This window comes from Denticeps clupeoides, chromosome 11 (genome assembly GCF_900700375.1).
Source record: "Denticeps clupeoides chromosome 11, fDenClu1.1, whole genome shotgun sequence".
NCBI lineage: Eukaryota > Metazoa > Chordata > Actinopteri > Clupeiformes > Denticipitidae > Denticeps > Denticeps clupeoides.
The window spans coordinates 19,701,091-19,722,764 of NC_041717.1; the positions used below are offsets into that span (position 1 = coordinate 19,701,091).

Genomic DNA, 21,674 nt, shown 5'->3' on the forward strand with positions numbered 1-21,674 from the left:
AGTAAGTGGGGTTTGAACCCGGGTCTTCTGGTTCATAGGTGAGTGTGTTAGACACACTCTCTGTGAATACCTCTGCGAATATATTTTAACTTGCATCTGGTCACATGGTACATCAGGGATGGTGGGTTGATTCTGTCTCTGTCCGGTAAAAACAGGCAATTGGACCTTGAGGATTCCTGTAGGTCCTCATAAGGTCCCATCATGAGATCAGTCTAAAAAAAACAAAAAAAAACACGTATTGATCATAAAATAACTAAATCAGCATGGAACTCAAAACATGTTAATCAGAATTGGATTAATATGGACTTTCCTCTCAACTAGCACTGCAACTAATGCCCGTTCTCCCCCTCTCAGTCAATCAGTCCTCATTATAAACGTTCTCCACTCATTGATTGGAATTTGAAGCAGCGAAATTACTACTTAATTAGTAAATTGAAATAATAGTAAGTGTATTATATCAATTAGCGGTTGCAGCCCTACTCTCGATAAAACAAATTTGCAAACACACGTTGCTTATGTGATCCGAGGCAGTGGTGGCCTAGAGGTTAAGGAAGCGGCCCCACACCACTGAGCAAAGCACCGTCCCCACACACTGCTCCCCGGGCGCCTGTCATGGCCGCCCACTGCTCACTCAGGGTGATGGGTTAAATGCAGAGGACAAATTTCACTGTGTGCACCGTGTGCTGTGCTGCTGTGTATCACGTGTGACAATCAGTTCACTTATTTATCCGTATTCATCCTACTTTTTGCCACTATGGATGTTTTCATAAAGTCTTAAATTGGTCCTTTTGCAGCCTGTAGGCCAGTCAGAACCTCTGCGTCTGCTCTGGTTCGACGCCCTTATGTTCCTGATGATTGTCAGGCTGCAGGGAGCCGATCATGTCCGCCGGCCCTTCAGTCCGTGAGAGAAAACGCTCTTCATTTCCCTCTTATCGGCCCCATTTCACGCTTTTCCTCTGATGCGCACACAACCCCGTCGGCGCGAGGAATGCCTTCATCCGCTCGGCCCGTCCCTTGCGGGAGCGCGGGCCTCTTCCTGGCAGCTGGCCGCACCGAGTGAAATGGCAGCTCTGCGCCCGGCAGGCAGCGGCATCACGGAGAGAGAGAGAGAGAGAGAGCGACCGTACCCTCCGGACCCTGCCCCGGCACCGCGGGGAAGCCATTTCACCATTATCTCTCAAACACACACTCTCTCTCTCTCTCTCTCTCACAACACGAGTGGCGCCATATCTTCCGGGCCAGAGCCTACGGCCTGGAGTTGCCGGTGAGTGCGATTGCCGCGACGCCTGTTGCTGAGTGGGTTTCGGTCGCCCGAGGAGGAAGATGGATGTCGAATACTCGAATGATGTATTATACCCGTTACGTTACAATTAAAGTAACGTGTTAAATATTTCACGTTGAAATAAATTGGTGCAATTAACCCAGTCGTGTTTGGTTATCATAATTTATATATTTTCTTTATATATTTTCTGGATGCTCAGAGTCTGGAAATCATTTACATTTACGGCATTTACCGGAGTCCAGAGCGACTTACAATCAGTAGTTACAGGGACAGTCCCCCCCTGGAGACACTCAGGGTTAAGTGTCTTGCTCAGGGACACGATGGTAGTAAGTGGGATTTGAACCTGGGTCTTCTGGTCCATAGGCGAGTGTGTCACCCGCTAGGCTACTACCACCCTGGTGATTTGATTTATTTACTGGTCGTGCAATTAATCATTATTACTGAAAAATGTGAGATGAAACTTTATTATTTTAAAATCATTTGACAGCCCTGATTGTGTTATGTTCTCTTTGCTAATTTGGTGGAGTTGGTAGAAATTTGGATGTTGTATTTTTGGGGTTTTCTAGGAAATTCAGGTGTCTATCATGGATCAAACCCCACACAAAGTAAACAAAACACAGCTACTCTAACTGATTTTAACGTTAGATGTTGAACTTTTCATTTCTAGATTAATTTAGGACTCCAGTTAAGAAACGGGTACATGTGTTTTATGACACTCCGACATCTCGATGTCCCTGGTTCCAGTAGCGCCTCACCGTGATGTGGTTGCGGCCGGGCGAAATGCAGGCACGCCAACGTATTATTCATCTGCATTTACTCAAGCGCAATGCCAAGACTTACCCACAAACCCCCTGTTCTTGCCTCCTGCTCATTAAGCACCGCTCCTGGAAGTAGGTTGTTGCCAGATTGAAATAAATGCCGCGGCGCCCGCTTTTCAGGCGAATTGATTAATGAGCAACAGCTTTCAGAGGAATGACGGCGGGCCGCGGGGATGAATTGCGTCGCTGTGAGACATTCCAAAAATTCCCTCTCTGGCTCTCTGGTCGTTCCTCCTCCTTGTTGAGAGGGCATTGAAGACAGCAGGCTGTGAGTGTTTGTGGAGCGAGGGGAACAGGTGGCGGGGGTCTGGACTAAAACTGGGGGCATTTGTATTGAAGCGCGGGCACAAAGTGGCCCTGGCACCGCTGCGTGGATCCGGTTCCAGGCGCTCCTGGCCGCAGCACGGACAGGCGCTTAATTGCGCAGGTGACCGGTGAAGGGTGGACGAGGATGTGCTGGAACGTGTGAAATGCCATATCCATCTGCTTTACTTGTTCTGAAAGAGGGAGCACAACATCTGAAGTGTGTGTGTGTGTGTGTGTGTGTGTGTGTGTGTGTGTGTGTGTGAGAGAGCACTTGCACATTATAAGTGGTAACAACAATGATGAATACGTATAGATGCCCTAGAGAAGGATTCACATATATTTGCGTATTCCAAATTCATTAAAAGTCCACTATTATGAATATTTCACTTTGTGAGAATATTTAACATTACTACGAGGTTTATGGTCTATGGTCCTGCAGTGGCTAGGGCAGTGGTGGCCTAGCGGTTAAGGAAGCGGCCCCATAATCCCCACACACTGCTCCCTGTCATGGCCGCCCACTGCTCACTCAGGGTGATGGGTCAAATGCACTTTCACTTAGAAATGTAAAAAAGGTGTAGCGCTTTGGTCATTCTGCTTCGTTGTTCTCCATTGTGTCGTCATAGGAGAAAAAATGTTGCCGTCATCATAGCCCTTAAATCAAGGCCACCACGTTATCTTTGACTAACATATGACTTCCCATCAGCACGTTAGAACTGCGTTTTATGGCTCTACTTCCTGCAAACTTGTCACTAGTCGACGTTGCATGTTGCAAACGTGTATTTTGCCACCGTGTACTTAACGGTGATGTAACAAAGACCGGATTCACGCTACAACGTGTCTGTTGTCTTGTTCCCGTATGAGTTTCGTGCGTAAAAAGATTTCCGGGAACAGGAAAGTCAACAGGCTTTCAGCGACTCAGCATTTATTCCACCGAAACGCCGCTCCAATCCTGTTTTGGTGATTCAGCGTTTTAATCCAGTAAAATGTTTAATCCTGTTTAAATGACTCATCTTTTTAATCCGGTCAAATCCATTTTTTTAATGCTTAGTGACTCAGCTTTTAATGTGTGCAGTAATACGTCATGAACCAGACCAAATTATTTCTAGTCTGTCGTTACGAATATCCTTATCGTCATTAGTCTTTTCCGGTTTCATATTAAATCCCGGCACTCTCCTCAACCCTGATGCAGACTGAACGGTGACACTTTTTACACAGGCAACAGAATATAAAATAGATATAACAAGTGAGGCATGTGGCATAAAAACATACACATAAAAATATTTCTCTGCTTGTGCAACAAGGTGTCTGAAATTCGTGCATAGACGTTCACGCTTATATTACACCTCTACAACCAATCACTTACTTTTAAGGGTCATTTACATTTATTTTTGTATTAACCAGTCAGCCAGTATCCAATGTGCTTTCTCAGACTCTATCGAAGGTCCGAAGACCTGCATTATGTATTCATACATGATTGCTTATGAATCATTTAGTGGGAATTACAGCACATGTAATTCCCTTTGGTGCAAAAGTTAAACCAACTGTATATAATAAGCTGTACCGTACATTGCAATAAAGAATCCATCACAGTCTAAAGAAAAAAAGAACTTCTCACTTGTAGCTGCTGGGAGTACATAATTATAAACCACAGCGTTTGTAATGCTGATTTATAACAAGTTCTCTTCAAATTATGTCAGTGTATTATTTACATGTCAATTGTGCTCCTATTGCACCATCAGAGTATGTGTATTGTGCATTTACATGTTTTGAAATATATAGGAGAAATAAGAACACCTTTACCATGTTACTATTACTGTCCAGTTCTTTCTCCCTCGTTCCCTCTCTCCCTGTCCTCTAGGATAAAATCTTGTTGTTTTGTCCTGACCGCAGTTTTTGGAAATTAATTTTGGGATTCTTTTCTTTCTTAGTCTCTTCTGTTCTCTTGAAGCCGTGTACCTAATGACTGTACACAAGTGGCCTCTAAAGATCCCTTTCTCCTGTTAAATGACTGCCTGCCCTCTCTCTAATTCTGCATTCAGGCTGAGAAACGGGGATTAGCTGCCTTTTACTCTGCCGATGTAGTGCATTGTGGAGCCCGTAGGACCAGCACTGTCCTATAGCCCTAATCTGAAGTTCAGGGTTCGGGTGGGGTGATCAAGCTATGATGAATTCAAACGTGATATCCATGGACAGGTACCGAACCCCAGCCGAAACAGGCCCTGGGGATTCATTTATAAGTACTGATAATAGGATAAACTCTAATGTAATGGTTACTGGAGAAATTAAAAAACAAACACATATTGCTGGTAAATTTTGCTGGTGAGGGCCTAAGTCTGTAGTGACTGTAAAGCCAATTGAGACATATTTCATGTGATTTTCAACTATACAAATACAAATGGTTATTGAATAGCTCTGTTACTAATGAAGATATTAATCGACTTGATCCCAATGTGGGCGGGGGACATGAAGCTATAGCAGGAGGAAAATATGTCAATATTTGGTGACAGTCTATGGAATTAAGATGGAGAGATGTAAGAGTTCTTTGTAACAGTGCAACGTAACAATGTAAGCCAAATCTTAATGATACTCCTCACTACCAATAGCATGTGTAAGGGACTGGACCAGCTGACACAGTGAGAGTGAAGGATGTTTGTCTGGTTCCGTTGGGCTAGGTGACAGCCAAAAATGAGACTCACCAACACTATAGAAATATGCAATTAAACACTCAAACCAATATAGAGATATCGCTCTGTTAACTTTTGTTGAAGTTAATTTCTGTACTTAGGTTACCTCTCTTTTTTTTCCTGGTCCAGAACCAAGTTTCCGGTTTGCCGGCCCACTTTGTGAAGTTTAAGCACCGTTCTTACCCCCCAGCCCCCCAGGGCAAATGAGTGGACTTAATGAATGTTTATCTGTCATTGAGAGCATCATACCATGATGTTTCGGGGAGTTACATCTACAACATGAGCTACTTCTTCATCCATCCTTTCATTCCCCCCCTCCCTCCCCATCTCAGTTTTCTTCCTCTTCGTGTTCATTAGTTTAATGAACGTTCTCCAGTTCCGCCGCTGCGCGAGCACGCCACCGCTGCTAATGCTGTTCTTGATGCCTGCAGACTCACGCTGAGGCTCATTGAAATAAATGGCTGTAATCAAAGCACGTGGCGATTAACGACGGGTTGCGGTGTGGACACTCGCGCTTGCTTTACCCGCCCGATGGCCAGCGGTCATGAATCCTCTGCACGGATGATGATGGCCAGCAACGCACGCCAACGCATCAAATGCTGTACTAATACATCCAGCAGAACCTTTCTTCTCATCACAAGAGACGTAATGCACAGTAATGACGCTTGGCTGTGTTTGTACGGAAATGTGAACTCTTTACTAGGTGGCCTGAGGATGGGTGGAACAGGGACTGTGAAGACAAAGTAAATACATTTGGAAAAAAAACGTCAATATTAGGAGAAAATGTCACTTGGTAAAAGCGTGCAGAGCTCCTTTTTTTCCGCCATTTTCCGGCTTCTGGAACGTAAGGATGATGGGAGTCAAATGCTAGTTCAAGGAGTACAAATCTTTAGGAGGTCTTCTGTGTAGAAGTGTCTTCAAGAGTTTCTTGATTTGAAGCTTCTGATCTCATTCAAATTCAAATTTTATTTGTGACATACACAGTCATACGCGGTATGATATGCAGTGAAATGCTTTTGCGACTGCTATAGACCACAGTGTTGCCAATATTGTGAGTATTCAAGTGGAACCAATATGCAAATATTGCAAATATAACCAAATATCCCAATTTTATGTTTTTAAACATAAAGTATGTGTAACAGGAAGGGTTGAAGGTGTGAAAATGTGTAAAGTACAGTGAAAATTTGTGCAAAATTGGGGGGGGATTGAGAGATTGGGGATTTAGATCTGGTGGTGGTCAGAAGCTTAGAGTGGGAATGGCATGGATGTTGGGTTGCCAATACCTCCATGGTTCAGGTAGATGGGGTACAGAGTCAGAAGTCACTCAGTAGGTGAGCACCCTGATTTTACTCTACACTAATCATCATTGACTCCAACGGTACAAGCTATTTCTGCTTTCGTGTGTATTAGCTCCAGTATTAGCAGATTCCCGAATGCGTTCTGCATGTTTAATTGCCGGCAGCGTGCATTTGACCTCAGATTTGCTTTTTGGTTGTGTGATGGAAACTGATGTTCATGAGCTGTTAATGAGCAGGCAATTACACTCGCTAATTCCGTTAGCCACGAGTCACGAGAGGAAATGTGCTCTTCTCCCTGCGTTCATTAGATGCCGGGCATTCGGCTATTACAAGAGACAGGCTATTATTGGAGGCCTGGCCATTATTGGAAGTTTTATGGCACGTCAAGAATATCAATAATTCTGTTGGCGGCTTTCCCAGTCTGCACAGCGCTCAGTAAACAGGCGTGCTGGGATCTCCTGATTAGAGCCCGACAGGATCCGTCCCGACCCGACTTGACCCATTGCAACGACAGTGAACCACTTATCAACGTAAAAAGTCTGCGAGAAGCAGGGATGGATCTCGTACCACCAGCCTGTTTCACCTGAGTCGTTCAAATTGGAAGATTAATGGTGAAGGAACACAATGGAATGGGATTTTTTTTTTTTTTTTTTTTTTTTTGCCTACACCATCCGTGGGTGGAGAGGGAAGCACTCCAAGATCTTAATAGCGGCAGCGGAGAACCGCTGTGCATTAGCCCGACATAAATTAAGCCGGCAGATTCAATTAAACAAAGCCCATCTCGCGCCGAGCAACAATCGCCCGTGCATTGCCTTGGACAACGTTGTATCCATTTTTCAGCCCATTGTTAAAAACGGCCACTCACACTGTGCGGTTTCTCTTCCGCTTTTGGACTGTGGGAGTCATTAGTTCACGTTTCAGATAGCGGCGTCTGATCAATAGAGCATTTGGCACACAGGAGAGCATCATCTTAACAAATCGGCCTCAGAATACAGTGACAACGGGTCAGACTTCATTTGGCAGAATTCCTTTTACCGGAGACGTAATTGGCTGTTTTGATTTGAAATCTCAGACCATGTCTGCGAAGATGACCAGAGGCGCAAGCGAACAGCGCTTAATTGTCACGTTTTTTTTTTTTTTTTCCTTCTTCTTCTCAAGCCCCCTCGTTCCGAAATGAGCCCTTAACTTGCACACCAGTAAAATCTGCTCATTTTTATTCGCTTTGGTCCCTTGAAAGCAGCACTCTGTCCCTTTTATCCAGTTTGTGTTTACAGCTCTTGTGAAGGATGCCTTTTATTTTAAGTGTGCATTTATCTCTGTGCTTGATCGGCTCCGTTTTATTTTTTTTAAACTCAGATTTTTCTGAAGCATTTTGGAAAATGGAAAAGAAAAAAAACACTTACCATTTTTTCTGTACATAAGCATATCATAATATACACAATTTTAGTTATGTCAGACAAAAGAAAAAGCATCGGGTTCTGATTATGCGTCAGGTGGAAGCAGATTTTCAATATACATGTCGGAATTTTTCAGGTAGAAATAAATTGAGTGTCAAATAGGGAAGGACAACTAGCTGGTGCCTCCTTATAGGGGATAAAGGGAATTTAGAACAATGGATTTTGCATCTATAACTCCAGATATCGTTCGATCCAAATATGAGGCCAACTCGTATCTGAATTTTCAGCAAGTTTTAGCAACACGATCAATATATTTGTATGGCATTCCTCCAATGGAAAAAAAAACGTTTGCTCGGTACTGTCGCGCTCTTGCCTTAGTAAAGATTATTCTACTGTCTGAAATGTGTGGGGAATAATCCATAAACAAAATTCCAGTGTCCGCGCAACTCTGGCCCTATTTTTTGTTTGTAAATGGGAGGCATTCCTGAAATTCAGCAGAGATGATCCATATTTTAGGAGAGGCTGTGGCGATTGATGGGGGTTGGTTGCCTTTGTGTTAATTGGTATTTGTTAATTGCAATCACAGTATCGTACAGTCCCCGGTGGACTGCCGTTTACTTTCAGTCTCTATAGACTTGGACTTGGGCATCTGTCCGTCCTCCAGGCTTTTCTTTATCACTGCATTCGTGATAAATTAGATATTTCATCCAGAGGTCACGTGGTTGGTGTTTATAAAAATACATTGACTAGACTTGCAGCTGAACGCGGCTTCACCAGAGTTCAAGCAGATATTTAACTTCATTTCAGTTTAATTTAATTCAGCTTTTAGTCTTTTCTGATGTCCCATGTCCCTTTGTTCATGTTGGAAACCGATTTTCCAGCAATTTCTCAGTGAGTTACTTTCCAGCAACTTGTTTAAAAGTAGCTACATTTAACATGAGCACGTAATTAGATGTCATTTATTTTTTATTTTTATGGATTCTCAATTCATTTCTAGGCCACTTGTTCCCTCGCGTGCTAAAAGGGCCGGAATTGCTGCGCACTCTGCGCTGCAAAAGAGAGAGAACTCCTCCACTTCTTCAGCAGAATAAAAGGCTTTGTAGCCAAACAGGCATGATCTTAAGACACCAGGATTTTGTCCGGTGCACACAGGCCAGCTCCCGATACTGTTCAACAGACAGTGTGGGATAAAGATAGGATAAAAAATGTGGAAGTTGCAAGAACGGGAAAATGAAATAAATAAATAAAATCAACGTTTAATATTTACACGCTACGCAAATATCTTATTCCTTTTTTGTTGTACCCCTCCGTCTGGGTTGCCTGATTGGTTGTGTGAAAACTAGGGCAAATTCGATTCAGCGAATTAATCGGGACCAATCGCTGTTAATTGGTAAGACTAGAGCCTGCTGTAATGCGTTATGAAGTGTGATAGAGACCATTGGCCGGGATGATTCCATGTCATGGGTCAAGATCCACACATCTGCGTTAAATGTGTGCTGTGATGGTGAACAACACGAGCTTAGGCCCCGCGCGGAGCCGGCCCGACAGCCGGCCCGACCGCCGTCTGACCGCTCCCCCAGTCAGGTGGCGGCGTTATTATTGCTTTCCCCGCCCTGCGTGACTGAGGTGACAACGAGCGGACCAGACGGCGGCCCTGCCGAGATTCGCCCCCCGCCGCCACTCGGCCGCGTTGCTCCGTACGCGCGTGCCGACGGGTACAATACATACCTGCTGATTTTTTTCCAAGTCATATTTTGTTAATCTGGCTCTTATTTGGGAATCGTAAAGTTTGCATTAGCCTCCCGTCTCCTCCTCTCACGGCCCATTCCTCCTGCCATTCGGACTAATTGCTACGCTGCCGAGTGCCTTTGTTGTCATGGAAACTACTTTAATGGCCTTCCATTGGACAGCAGAGGCCTTGAGTCGTGGCCGTCCAATGGTCGAGCAGGAATTTGATTGTTACCAGCATCGGCAGAGCTGGTCGGGGAGAACGGAGAGCAGGAAAGAAGCAGAGCCGCGGCCGCGGTTATTTTCAATTTGCCTTTTTATAAATGTCATCTGTCCCGCATCGTGCTTTAGAGAAACAAACAGTAACCACTCCCCAAATAGCTCCACCGTAAACACCTCTCCCACGGGCATCTGTGCGCCCTTCCGGCTATCACCCCATACGCGGATTCCCAGATGAAGGATGAGGGGTTTTCTGGTGGATACAACACTCCTGTCAGATGTTCCAACACTTTTTTTACCTTGAAAAGTGTATTGTGCAATTGTACATTTGGGTTCTAGACAAAATGTGGAATCCTGGTATATGGTGCCAAATTCTACTTTTAAATTTTACATTTTCGGCATTTACCAGACGCCCTTATCCAGAGCGACTTTCAATCAGTAGTTACAGGGACAGTCCCACGCTGGGGACACTCAGGGTTATGTGTCTTGCTCAGGGACACGATGGTAGTCAGTGGGATTCGAACCTGGGTCCTCTGGTTCATAGGCGAGTGTGTTACCCACAAGGCTACTACCACCCCAACATAATTTTTCAACTCAAAATAATAAAAGTTATTGAAAATGTTTGTCTCATATTCTCAGTGTCTTAGTAATATGACATTATTATATAAATTATTATATAATAAACTGTATGTGCTTATTGATTTTATTCATTTTTTTCTCCAGTGCTCAGTCTCCGGTGCACCTGATGCCATGTGCCACCGAAATGAACTTTACACTTTGACCTTTCTCCCAGACTGTCAGCCGCCCACAGATGGACGCGCTCATTTCTCAGCCCCTGCCTGTCAGTAATGCCGCAGATCACCGGCGGCAACGAAGGCCGGAACTTTAGCGCAGCTGAGCGCTATCGGGTTGCACGCTCGCTAAGTGAGCCGTTAGCAGTGGCGACACTTGTCCTGAGAGCTCTCGGCCCGCTGCGGGCGTGGTCGGGGCTGGGAACTGGGGGGGGAGGCCGCATTTATACGATACCGCTGTCTGGTCACCCTCGCTGAGAGAAATGTCCGGCCCGAGAGATGGAAACGGTATTAGCCAATGAGATGGCTTTAGTGCATTATGGGGGCCGCTGGCGTCGGGTTGGCGACTCGGAGCCCGGTGGACAAACAGTAGCCTCTCTCATGATGACATTCTTCACATTGGAAGGAGACAAAAAAAAAAAAAGGTCTTGAAAACAGTGGATCTAATGCAAGTCAATTCTTGAGGTGGTTTTTCCTCAACACGAAATATGATTTCAAGTGGAAATGGAAGATGGAGTGGAGGAGAACGGGGGGGAGATTGGTGTCGCGGCTTATAGGTTGCAGCGCCAACTGGTCTCTGCGATGAAACCCAAATTCAATAAGAACAAGGCTGAAATGAGAGAGTGCTGGACGGCAGAGCTGGAGCAGATGGTGCCAGTCCACGGCATTAGATTTGAGGGGATTAAATATCAAATGCTGCAGAATGGCGCCTCTCAGATGCTGCTCTGCACGGAACCTGCCTCGCTCCTGTTCTACACGACCGTCGCAAGACTTTCTCTTGAGATCATCACACCTCCAGAGGTCCTTTTATATCCTCTGGATAGACCTCAAACCGCATTATTTGGTTTGAACACACCAACTCATTTATGAGTCTTGTATTCTACACATTTTAAAATAAAACTGAAGATGCAGCAAACAAGGCAAAAAAAGTTTGCGTCTCTCCATATCATGATGAACACTTTCTTGTCCTTCACTCATGTTAATGAGCGTCTCATAAAGCAGCTTTTGATGATGACAATAGTGAACAAAGTCGCCATGATGGTAAAAAAAACATTCTTCACTTTCTCCTGATGCAACAAATACTAAATACGTTCCTTCAAAGTGGCTCCATCTCAGTCGCTATAACTGCCATAGAGGAGATGCATCCAAACTTTGGATGGGTACTGTATAATGCAATCTCTATGATTAGCCACAATATTAGACATTTGTTGAGTATTGTGCAGGTCTACTTTGAAGTCTTTGACCGATGACCTCCAACTGAATTGAACCATGGGAACCATGGGATCTGGGAATCTGGGAATCTGTAGGCCACGTCAATTGCCTTTTTGAGTGAAGAGTGAACGTGAGCATCCTGTAGTATTTTGCTAGGCTTAGACAAGCCCCTCCAAATCAATACCATATCGCTGATATTCGTTTTCCGCCCTATCAATCATTCAGTCATCTCTGTGTATTTCCCCATTGATTATGAACAAGCGTTTGTCTTTTTCCATCCTCATGCCGACTCTGCCTCCCCTATACATCAAGCAGGACGTGCTACTGTGCTTAAAAAGCGGACTTGTTCTCCGGAGCTCGGGCCTGAAGTTCATTAAAAGAGTGCAGCTGCCGTAGCTCCGCGAGAAGCCGGCATGCACACACCCTCTCTAATGTCTCGCGCGCCGCTGGTGGTATTCTGCCCAGCCCCCGGGTCAAACCGATTGATCTGTGCCTAGCCGCGATCATTAAAGCGCGTTTTTTAAATGCACGCTGCTGCCTGCTCCGGTTCTGATCTCCCCCCTCGGAGCCCCGGCAGCCGATCGGACGGGTTTCTCAGCGCTTCGCTCAGGAGTCAGACCCACATGCTTACGGGAGGGTTTCTTCACAATGTCAGCAGGCGCATCAACAAGCAGCGGCGGCAGTGGCGGCTGAGGAAGCGCACTCATAACCAGAAGGTTGCGGGTTCAAATCCCAGACCCTTGATTTTAATTTTGTTAGATCATTGGTCACCAGTGGATCTTCAGTCATGTGGGGCAGTGGTGAAGCGGCCCTGCAATCAGAAGGTTGCCGGTTTGAATCCCGATCCAAGGTGCCACTGAGCAAAGCACCGTCCCCACACACTGCTCCCGGGGCGCCTGTCATGGCTGCCCACTGCTCACCAAGGGTGAAGGTTAAAAGCAGAGGACAAATTTCACTGTGTGCACCGTGTGCTGTGCTGCTGTGTATCACAAGTGACATTCACTTCATGAAATAGCTTGTTGTTGCGGGGCGTGCTGGGTTATTAAACCGATAACTGTTAATAAATATCTGCATTTTTTTGTGCAGAAAAGACCCATGGTGACATAATGAAGCATCACTAGGTGGCGCTGCCCGTCGTTCGAACGTGCGAACCTGTGCTCAGGGTTGCGCCGTGGTCTTGTGCTTCTCTAATTTCCCAATTTGAAAATCGTAATTATGATCATTTTTTCATGTTTCTGTTGCAGATGTGTGGAAATCATTGCCAAGGAGGGGCGGAGTCTCAAAGAGCTCTACTTGGTTTCCTGCAAAATAACAGACTACGGTAAGTGTGTGTTTTTACTGGTGTTTATGGGTCGGGCTTAGTTGACCCCTGACCTCTGCGCAGGTATGGGTTTTGTACAGGCCTGCATATGTAGCATCAAACCGTCTTCTGGAAATATCCGTGTCTCTCTTTGTACCAAGTTGAATGCGTGTCCTCAGCGCACCCTGAGACAAATTGAGCTCCTCGAACAGGTCAAGTGGACACTTGAGTGTGTGAGTGTGTGTGTGTGTGTGTGTGTGTGTGTGTGTGTGAGAGGTGTTCTGATTGGTGTAATTACTGCTGAATGCGCCTGGATCGTGAGACAGCGGCTGTGGCGAGACGGAGGGGACAATGGAGTCCGGGCCTGCCACGGAGATGACAGATTGTGATTTGGATGTTGAATTACTGCGTGTCAGAGAGCACCCAGCGCCTGAGATGAAACATTTATTTATTCACTCGGCTATTTATCTGCTGTCTGGGATTAACGAGAGGCGAGCGGCTCTGGCAAAAACACAGAGACGTGCTTCCATTATCGCTCACGATAAATATGCACCACGAAGACGTCCTGGGCCAGATTTCCTGATCCCGCTAGTTTCATTCCGATTGAAGATCCCGATCGATCTGTGTACATGAACTCGACTGCTCACCATGTTCTGACCCCAGGGTTGTCTCGTGCTCTGGCATCTGCATATTCACCGGGCCGCAGTGATTCCTTATGAAATGCTAATGGCTTTTACAGAAACCATTGTGTATGGTCTTTTCCGATCTTTACCGAATCGCGCTCAGATTCCTGTGCGTTTAAATGATTCACTGAAGCCCCTTCACGCCACGTCGGCCTTTTTTGATTCCGGCTCTCCTTGGGCCTAGCGGTTAAGGGAGCGGCCCCGTAATCAGAAAGTTGCCGGTTCGAATCCTGAGCCACCGAGGTGCCACTGATCAAAGCACCGTCCCCACACACTGCTCCCCGGGCGCATGTCATGACTGCCCACTGCTCACTCGGGGTGATGGGTTAAATGCAGAGGACACATTTCACTGTGTGCACCGTGTGCTGTGCTTTTTTTTTTTTTTTTTTTTTTTACAGGAGCGTGAGTGCAGTCATCGTCAGCCATTTAGTTAACATTAGGAACAGTTTGAGGCAGGAGTGATAACCCTATTTTCACACTATTATTTCCTCCTGGAGGAAGTCGGGGGCGTGTCTGTTTCGGGCTAATCTGCCCGAGTAGTAACCAGTGGCTGTTAGATTACTTACCGAAGCGTTTCCTCTGCATGTCCCGTCTCCCCCGAGCTCTCTAGGTACGGGAATCGCTCTCGGGGCCGCGGGCCTCCTTCGGGCCGGCCCGTCACCGCGGGGGCCGAACCCTGCGCCGTGATGAACGGCCGCAACATCACAACCCTGCGCTAATGACGCCGGGGCGGAGTCGGGAGGGGGCAGGAATGCGCGTTACACATCTTCTTCCTTTTGGCTTTTTGACCGCTTGAACAAGATTAATTGGGGATACCTGATCTCGGCTTTTAGCGGCGACCCCCAGAGCCCTTTTCCCGCTAATGCAGTCGGGGGGGCGGCGGGTTGCGTCGTTGTCGAGTGAAACTGTTCCTCCGTGGCCGACTGCGTACGTCTGTTTCGCTGCACTTTCTGAACTAATAGGATGATTGGTGGATTTCCGGGCCTACGGTTTCTCCTCCTCCTCTTTTTTTTTTCCGGGTTGGGCCAGTTGATAAATTGAATAATCGAAATGATGTTTAGCATCTGCTGAGCGGCGCTCCTCTCCGTTTCTCCGCCCCCTTCCATCTCCGAGCAGCAATTACTTTTATTAATGGCTCTTAGGAGTGCTTTTCAGATGTCCACGGCGTTCTTCTCGTCCACCTCTTCATTTTTCTCCTTACATCCCCCCCCCCCCTGCTTTTAATTAACCGGCTCTGGTTCCAGGGGGCGGTTATGTCCACAGGCGCCAGTCTTCTCTTCCGACTTCCTTGCCCCGGCATGGACAGCTGCGGACGAACCGCACGGCGGGAGTGATGGACGCGCAATCCAGGGAATGACATCACGCCGAAGCTCCCCTACGCACACACTCGTACGCGTGTTCACACGAGAGCGCCTTCGCTCGCCCCCGGCCTACGTTATCCCATTAAAGTATAAAAAGAAGGGATTGTCACATGTGATACACAGCAGCACAGCACACGATGCACACAGTGAAATTTGTCCTCTGCATTTAACCCATCACCCTGAGTGAGCAGTGGGCAGCCATGACAGGCGCCCGGGGAGCAGTGTGTGGGGACGGTGCTTTGCTCAGTGGCACCTCAGTGGCACCTTGGCGGATCAGGATTCGAACCGGCAACCTTCTGATTACGGGGCCGCTTCCTTAACCGCTAGGCCACCACTGTCCCAAATATGAGCAACTGACCCCGACGTGATTAGTCGCCATGTTGCGCCGCCCAGGCTGACAGCAGGCGGGACGAAGCCCGCCAGGGCCGGTCGACCCGCCGGGGGCCAGAGCACGTTTTCCGGGAGAAGAAAAAAAGGAGGCATCGTCCGGAGATCTCGGAGGGGTCCAAAAGGCACTTACCCATGATGCACTTGCATCGTCTCGCAGACGCGGCGCTCTGGTCTCATTCTCGTTGCACTTCCGAAGGTGGAGACGGACCGGCGTTGCCGTGGTTCCGTGAGCAGGATGTAAGAGCCGACCTGCAAGCGTGGGCGGCGGCCGGCGCCGTCTTATAACAGAAGCGCAGGAATAGTTCTTTTGATGGCACGACATTGCCAGTTACTCTGGTTTTAAGGAAGTAGAAACGTCTTTTCAGCATTTGGGAGAAGTCCAAATGATTTAGATCCTTTCTGTCCAGCTTTTATGTTTTTTTTTGTTTTTTTTTTAAGCAGTGCTGCATTTGTATAGCCTGAGTTGTATTCTATTTCATTTTTCCCCCTTCAGTGTTGTCAGACGTCTTCTTATAAAGTGAAGTGATTGTCAGATACACAGCACACGGTGCACACAGTGAAATTTGTCCTCTGCATTTAACCATCAGGAGCAGTGTGTGGGGACGGTGCTTTGCTCAGTGGTACCTTGGCGGATCGGGATTCGAACCGGCAACCTTCTGATTACGGGGCCGCTTCCTTAACCGCTAGGCCACCACTGCCCCTTCTGTGGTTCCAAAGAATTTTCTCGGACTCTGATTAATCTGATTGAGTACATCTAATCGAACGTGGAGAGGCATGCAGTGAGAGGCGCTGGCGTCTTTGTTACGGCAGCGTTTGTGAAGGTGTGATATGGGGGCAGCATATCACCAGTATGCATCTGTCACGAGAAACCCGGAACTGCAGCGTTCCAGAGCATCTGCTGAGCCCTAATGGTGTTATAATGGTGTGTGCTGTGCTTTTTAAGATGTTTTTGTGAACAGAATAATATAATATAGAGATGATTGGCGGCTTTTTTAAAATCCATTCCTGCAAGTTGTACTATTCGTGTTAACATATGCGCTCATCTTGGGACCACGGCCACTACCAAACCAAACAGAGATTGATCAGTGCAACCCCATGTTCAGGGAATATGACTAGCAAACTAGTGAATCATAAAATTCCTGAGCATCCCCAACACATAGAACCTCGTAAAATAAACGGCCTGCGGGCAGAACGAATTAAAAATTAAGCCGATCCACCGGTGCATTTGGAAATACGAACCTACAGTATCTTACTGCCCTGCCCACTGCTCTGTGTCCTAGGAAGAGCTCCAGTTATGGGCGGTGAGTGAACGAGTAGCTCACTGTCGCCTCTTGTGGTTCACGGTGGCATTACGAGACACAGCTAGCTGGCTGGCATGTTAAGTATCTCTGCAATTCAATATGATACAATACAGTCTTCGACATAAACTCTCTTTCTGCATGTTGTTCTGGCCGTTTTAGTTTAGTTTTGTCCACTTAAGTGATTAAGTTTCTTTAATGTGTAGCAGGGGCAGTGGCGGCCTAGCGCTTAAGGAAGCGGCCCCCGTAATCAGAAGGTTGCAGGCTCGAATCCCGAGCCGCCGAGGTGCCACTGAGCAAACACGCTGCTCCCCGGGCGCCTGTCATGGCTGCCCACTAGTCACCAAGGGCGATGGTTAAAAGCAGAGGACACATTTCACTGTGTGCACCGTGTTCTGTGCTGCTGTGTATCGCATGTGACAATCACTTCACTTTCACTCACTTTTCACAGTTGCAGAGACTGCCGAAAGAGTGAAAATAGGGTTTTCGGACCCTTGACGTCATCATAGGATTGTTCGGTTGAACGGCGGGTGTATAGCAGGTGGCAGCAGTGGGCACAGATGGCATTAGACATGCGGGATTAACTGGCTTTCAGGTGGACACGGTGGAGCCGATCCGTCCTGCTCCAGTGGCGTGTAGCGTACAGGTGGATAGATTTCACACCGGATTCTTCCGCCAGGCATCCCGCCGTGTCCGGCGACTTCTCCTGTCCGCTGTTCCCCTCGCCTCGGGGTCCCTGCAGCTGCTTCCTCTCTTTTTCTTGTTCCGTCTCTTCTTCCCATTATTCTTTTTCGCTCTTAATGTTCTTCCTTCTGCCCGTCTCCTCCGCTCAGCACAGGGAGCTCCCCTTGGCTTCGCTTTGTTCCTCGCTGCCGTTGAAAGGCGTTGGGAGCAGGGCTGTGATGCCACTTCAGGACGGGGAACAGTAGAGCAGCGGGACCTGAGGATTGTGGGAGAACGCTGAATGCGGAATGTTTACACGCTGGCTTCGCGAACAGTGAAGCGGAGCATTTCGTCTTCGCTTTGCGCGTGACTGCAACGCCGGATCATGACAGCTAATGCTGTTCCATCTCACCATGATAACAGCTTCCATCTTTTCCAGGTTTCAGGCCAGATATATTGTACCATCACGCTATCACATTTACATTTACAGCATTTACCAGACGCCCTTATCCAGAGCGACTTACAGCCAGTAGTGACAGGGACAGTCCCCCCCTGGAGACACTCAGGCTTAAGTGTCCTGCTCAGGGACACGATGGTAGTAAGTGGGGTTTGAACCTGGGACTTTGCGGTGCTCTGGTTCATATCTTGTAGTACTGTAATTATAGCGCCGTTTATCCTATAATATGATCCTGATTATGATGCTGCAACAATTTATCTCCTGTGATGAACGATCCCCTCTCGGATCCAGAGGTTTTTGACCGTAACCGTTCCACAGCGGCTGGTCACGTGACAACCCGACCGCAAATAGGAGGTGGTGACTGTAATTAGGCGCAATTAAAGTTAAAGGGTAGGTTTCGTGACATTTTTCAAAATGCTGCACCTGTACCTGAGTTGCCTTATATAAACACACGGATATGTGGACTTGAACCAGGAGAGCCCGGGTGTAGTGAATGGAAGCATGAAATCTCAGCCTAGACATTGAAAAGGTTGTATGTAATATTGCTGGCTTGATGTTAGTATGAGCCTATAAGTCATATAAACAATATGATACCTCATGCAAAATCTAGATATCAATTGATGAACACATTTTTCACTCACTGTCCATAACCTCTCAGTCCTGATACTCAGGGTCCTGACTCACCCAGGGGTGGACCTGTAGCCTACTGCAGGGCGTGCGAACACACACACACCTAGAGTGCATGTCTAATGTGCATGCAAACTCCAGCAACACAAGGCCCGAAACGGGATACGAACTCACAAACTTGTAGGTGTAGGCCGATGGTGCTGCTGAATGAAAAGCTCCCTCAGTAACGGTTTTACTGGGTATTTCACAGGTGTTTTATAATCCGAACAGATAATTCCGTCACCGAGCAGTGTCTCTCTCTGTGTGTGGAGTGCTTGTGTCTTTGCAGGGTGAAATGTCTGCGCAACCATTTTTTAATAAATATTTTCTAGGGATTAATCCAGACAATGGAGACACACACACACACACACACACACGTGTGTGTGCAGCCACGCGCATGACCTGCCCCAACCAGATGAAACTAATCAGCTTACTGCAGAGATAATGGGACCCTTTGAATGGAAATAAACACTCTGTATTACAGAAAAGCCAAGCAGCGCTGTAGTTGAATGGTGTGTGTGAGTTGTTCTGAGGAAGGTCCCCTGACATGAAAATGTGACTTTGTGAGATTATTTAACATTAATACGAGTCCCCCAGCCTGTCTATGGTCCCGCAGTGGCTCGAAATGGCGATAGGTGTAAAGAGTGTTTGGTTATTCTGCTTCTACTTTCAGAGAGCGGCAGCTCAGATGGTCGGAGCTGGAAATTGCCCCCTTATGACATCATAAGGGGAAAGGTTACCTCCCGTTTCTCATGCTTTTTCCACCCAGAGAATTTCCCACCCCTCCACTTAAACATTATTGCCACCAAATGTGCCACTCTCCCCCTCGTCCTGCCTCTCTCCTCCTCATTAGCATTTAAAGCTACAGACACCGAAATGGCGCATCCTGGGAAATCTCATTGTGGGACTGTAATTCTCAAAGTTGCTGTAATTCTGCACCAAGAGACTTCAGATACAGTATTAGGGAAACAACAAGACCGACATAAAAGCAAATTTTTTAAATAGGGGACCTTTAAGTGCTTTACTGCTGTGTAAGATAAGATAAGATCAAACTTTATTAGTACCACAAGTGGGAAATTGCATTTGTCACGGCAGAAAGTGGATAGAAACAAAGGTAAAAGCAGCAAAAATTAAATATGTATATGTATTTATCTACAAATGTAGATAAATACAAATGTACACTACGGTGGTGTATTTGTAGTAGTCTGTTAAAAACGTTCTACAAACACACACAGTGTATTTCTTCAGGTTGAAGATCATGTTGGTCCATCTCTTCCTTTCCCTCTTTCCATCTCTTCCATCCCTCGCTTTCTCAAATCCACTCTTTCATTCTGTCAGTGTCGCTCTATATTCTTTCCTCCGTTCATTGATTGTTTTTTGAATTTTGCTAAGTGCAGTGATCTGGGGGAAAATGTGCATGTAGGTTCTTGTAGGCCTTTGATCTTGCGTGTGTGTGTGAGACCATCAATAAATGAACATGCACGCACACACACACAGACACACACACACACACTTTGACACGGCACAAATATTTATTTCCTCCCTGAACAGTAGGGTCAGGACAATAAATCGTTAAAGCAATATATCATAACACCCCCACCCAAGTGATGCACTATTGATTTCCTGGTTTCTTATATAAAGGGTTCTTTTGGTTAAAACTCTGGTATGTGTGTGTGTGTGTGTGTTTTTCTATCAAACTAAAAAAATCTAAATCAAGCAGCAATGGAATGCAGCAGAGACATAAAAAATGCAGTTTCACAGACAACAAATGAGCGGCCAAGACTAATAAATAATCCAAAAAGAATAATAATTATAATAATAATAATAAATACATACAGGATATTACAGCAGCGCTAAGTATTTTAGCAGGAGTTTTATTAACTAACATAAACCGCAATTGCATTCATTTCATCCTCATGAGTGCATTTAAATTCAGAAATCAGCATACGAAGGGTTAATAAGTATTTCTAACCGCTGCTTTCATGTTGCTGTAATTAATCCGCGGCCTTGGCCTGTAGGGTTACCGCGGCGCGCGAGCTGAAACCGAAACGCTTTCATCACAGCAGCCAGCGGCGGAATTCCTGCTGAACTGCGACCCTGCACCCGTGCAGGAGGTCCAGTCTGGCGCTCAGAGGGAAAGGTCTGTGTTTCAGCGACCTCTGCCCTCGGGGCAGTGGTGGCCTAGCGTGGGAGGAAGTGGCCAAGGTGCCACTGACTTCCATTTGATGAAGGTACCGTCCCCACACACTGCTCCCCAGGCGCCTGTCATGGCTGCCCACCGCTCACCAAGGGTGACGGTTAAAAGCAGAGGACACATTTCACCGTGTCACTGTGTGCTGCGCTGCAGAGTTGCACAATGACACTCAATTCCACCATCCAAGATGATCCTGAAGAGGAACTAGAATATATTTTAACCACCACCATTCACCAAAAACACTGCCATATTTTTTTCTGAACTGAATGAGTCATTTGAACAATGAACAATCATAATTCATAATGACAACTAATTCATTTTTGAATGTGAACAATAAATGTGAACTTTACAGAACTTCAAATCCCCAGTGACAACTGCCATGACAGCGACAAAAGATCAGAATTAGAAACCTGACATTAGAATTAGGGGCAGTAAGAACAAAACATTCACTCATGAGCATAAAAGTCGAAAATCTGGTCATTCAAATGAAACACATATCATAAATTTTATTATGCATCAGTATGCTATTGATGAGCTGTAAATGCTTTATTATTAGGCGGTTAACCAATTAATATTATTCATAGAATGAATTAATCATGCAGCGTGCTTATGCACAATGTACTTGTGATTATTATATAATTAATACGTTAAGTGTGTGTGTGTGTGTGTGTTTTCCGATTAAACCGGTATACCAGGTTATAAATCAGAAGTGAGTAAATAATTCAGTATCATTACTTTTAAAACACTCGCACACAAAAACAACCTGATGAACCTACATCGAACCTTCTAGAATGTCTATGAGGGAGAACATCGAGAACACCTAGTACCTGCGCACCCAAGCTTCCAGATGAACTTATTCCATCAATAATGAGCAGCTTGATTCATTTTGACTCATTTGATTCATTTTGTTTCTTAGGGATTTATTTG

General features: G+C 46.2%; 1 protein-coding gene across 2 annotated transcripts in view; it reads left to right on the plus strand.

Annotated features, from left to right (window-relative positions):
* Positions 1-21,674, plus strand: part of fbxl17 (F-box and leucine-rich repeat protein 17) — a 167,232-nt gene that overhangs the window by 108,029 nt on the left and 37,529 nt on the right. For both annotated transcript variants that reach the window (XM_028997043.1, XM_028997045.1), the window contains one exon: positions 12,980-13,056. In XM_028997043.1, the coding sequence (XP_028852876.1) occupies positions 12,980-13,056 (77 nt within the window). The remainder of the gene's footprint in view (positions 1-12,979; positions 13,057-21,674) is intronic.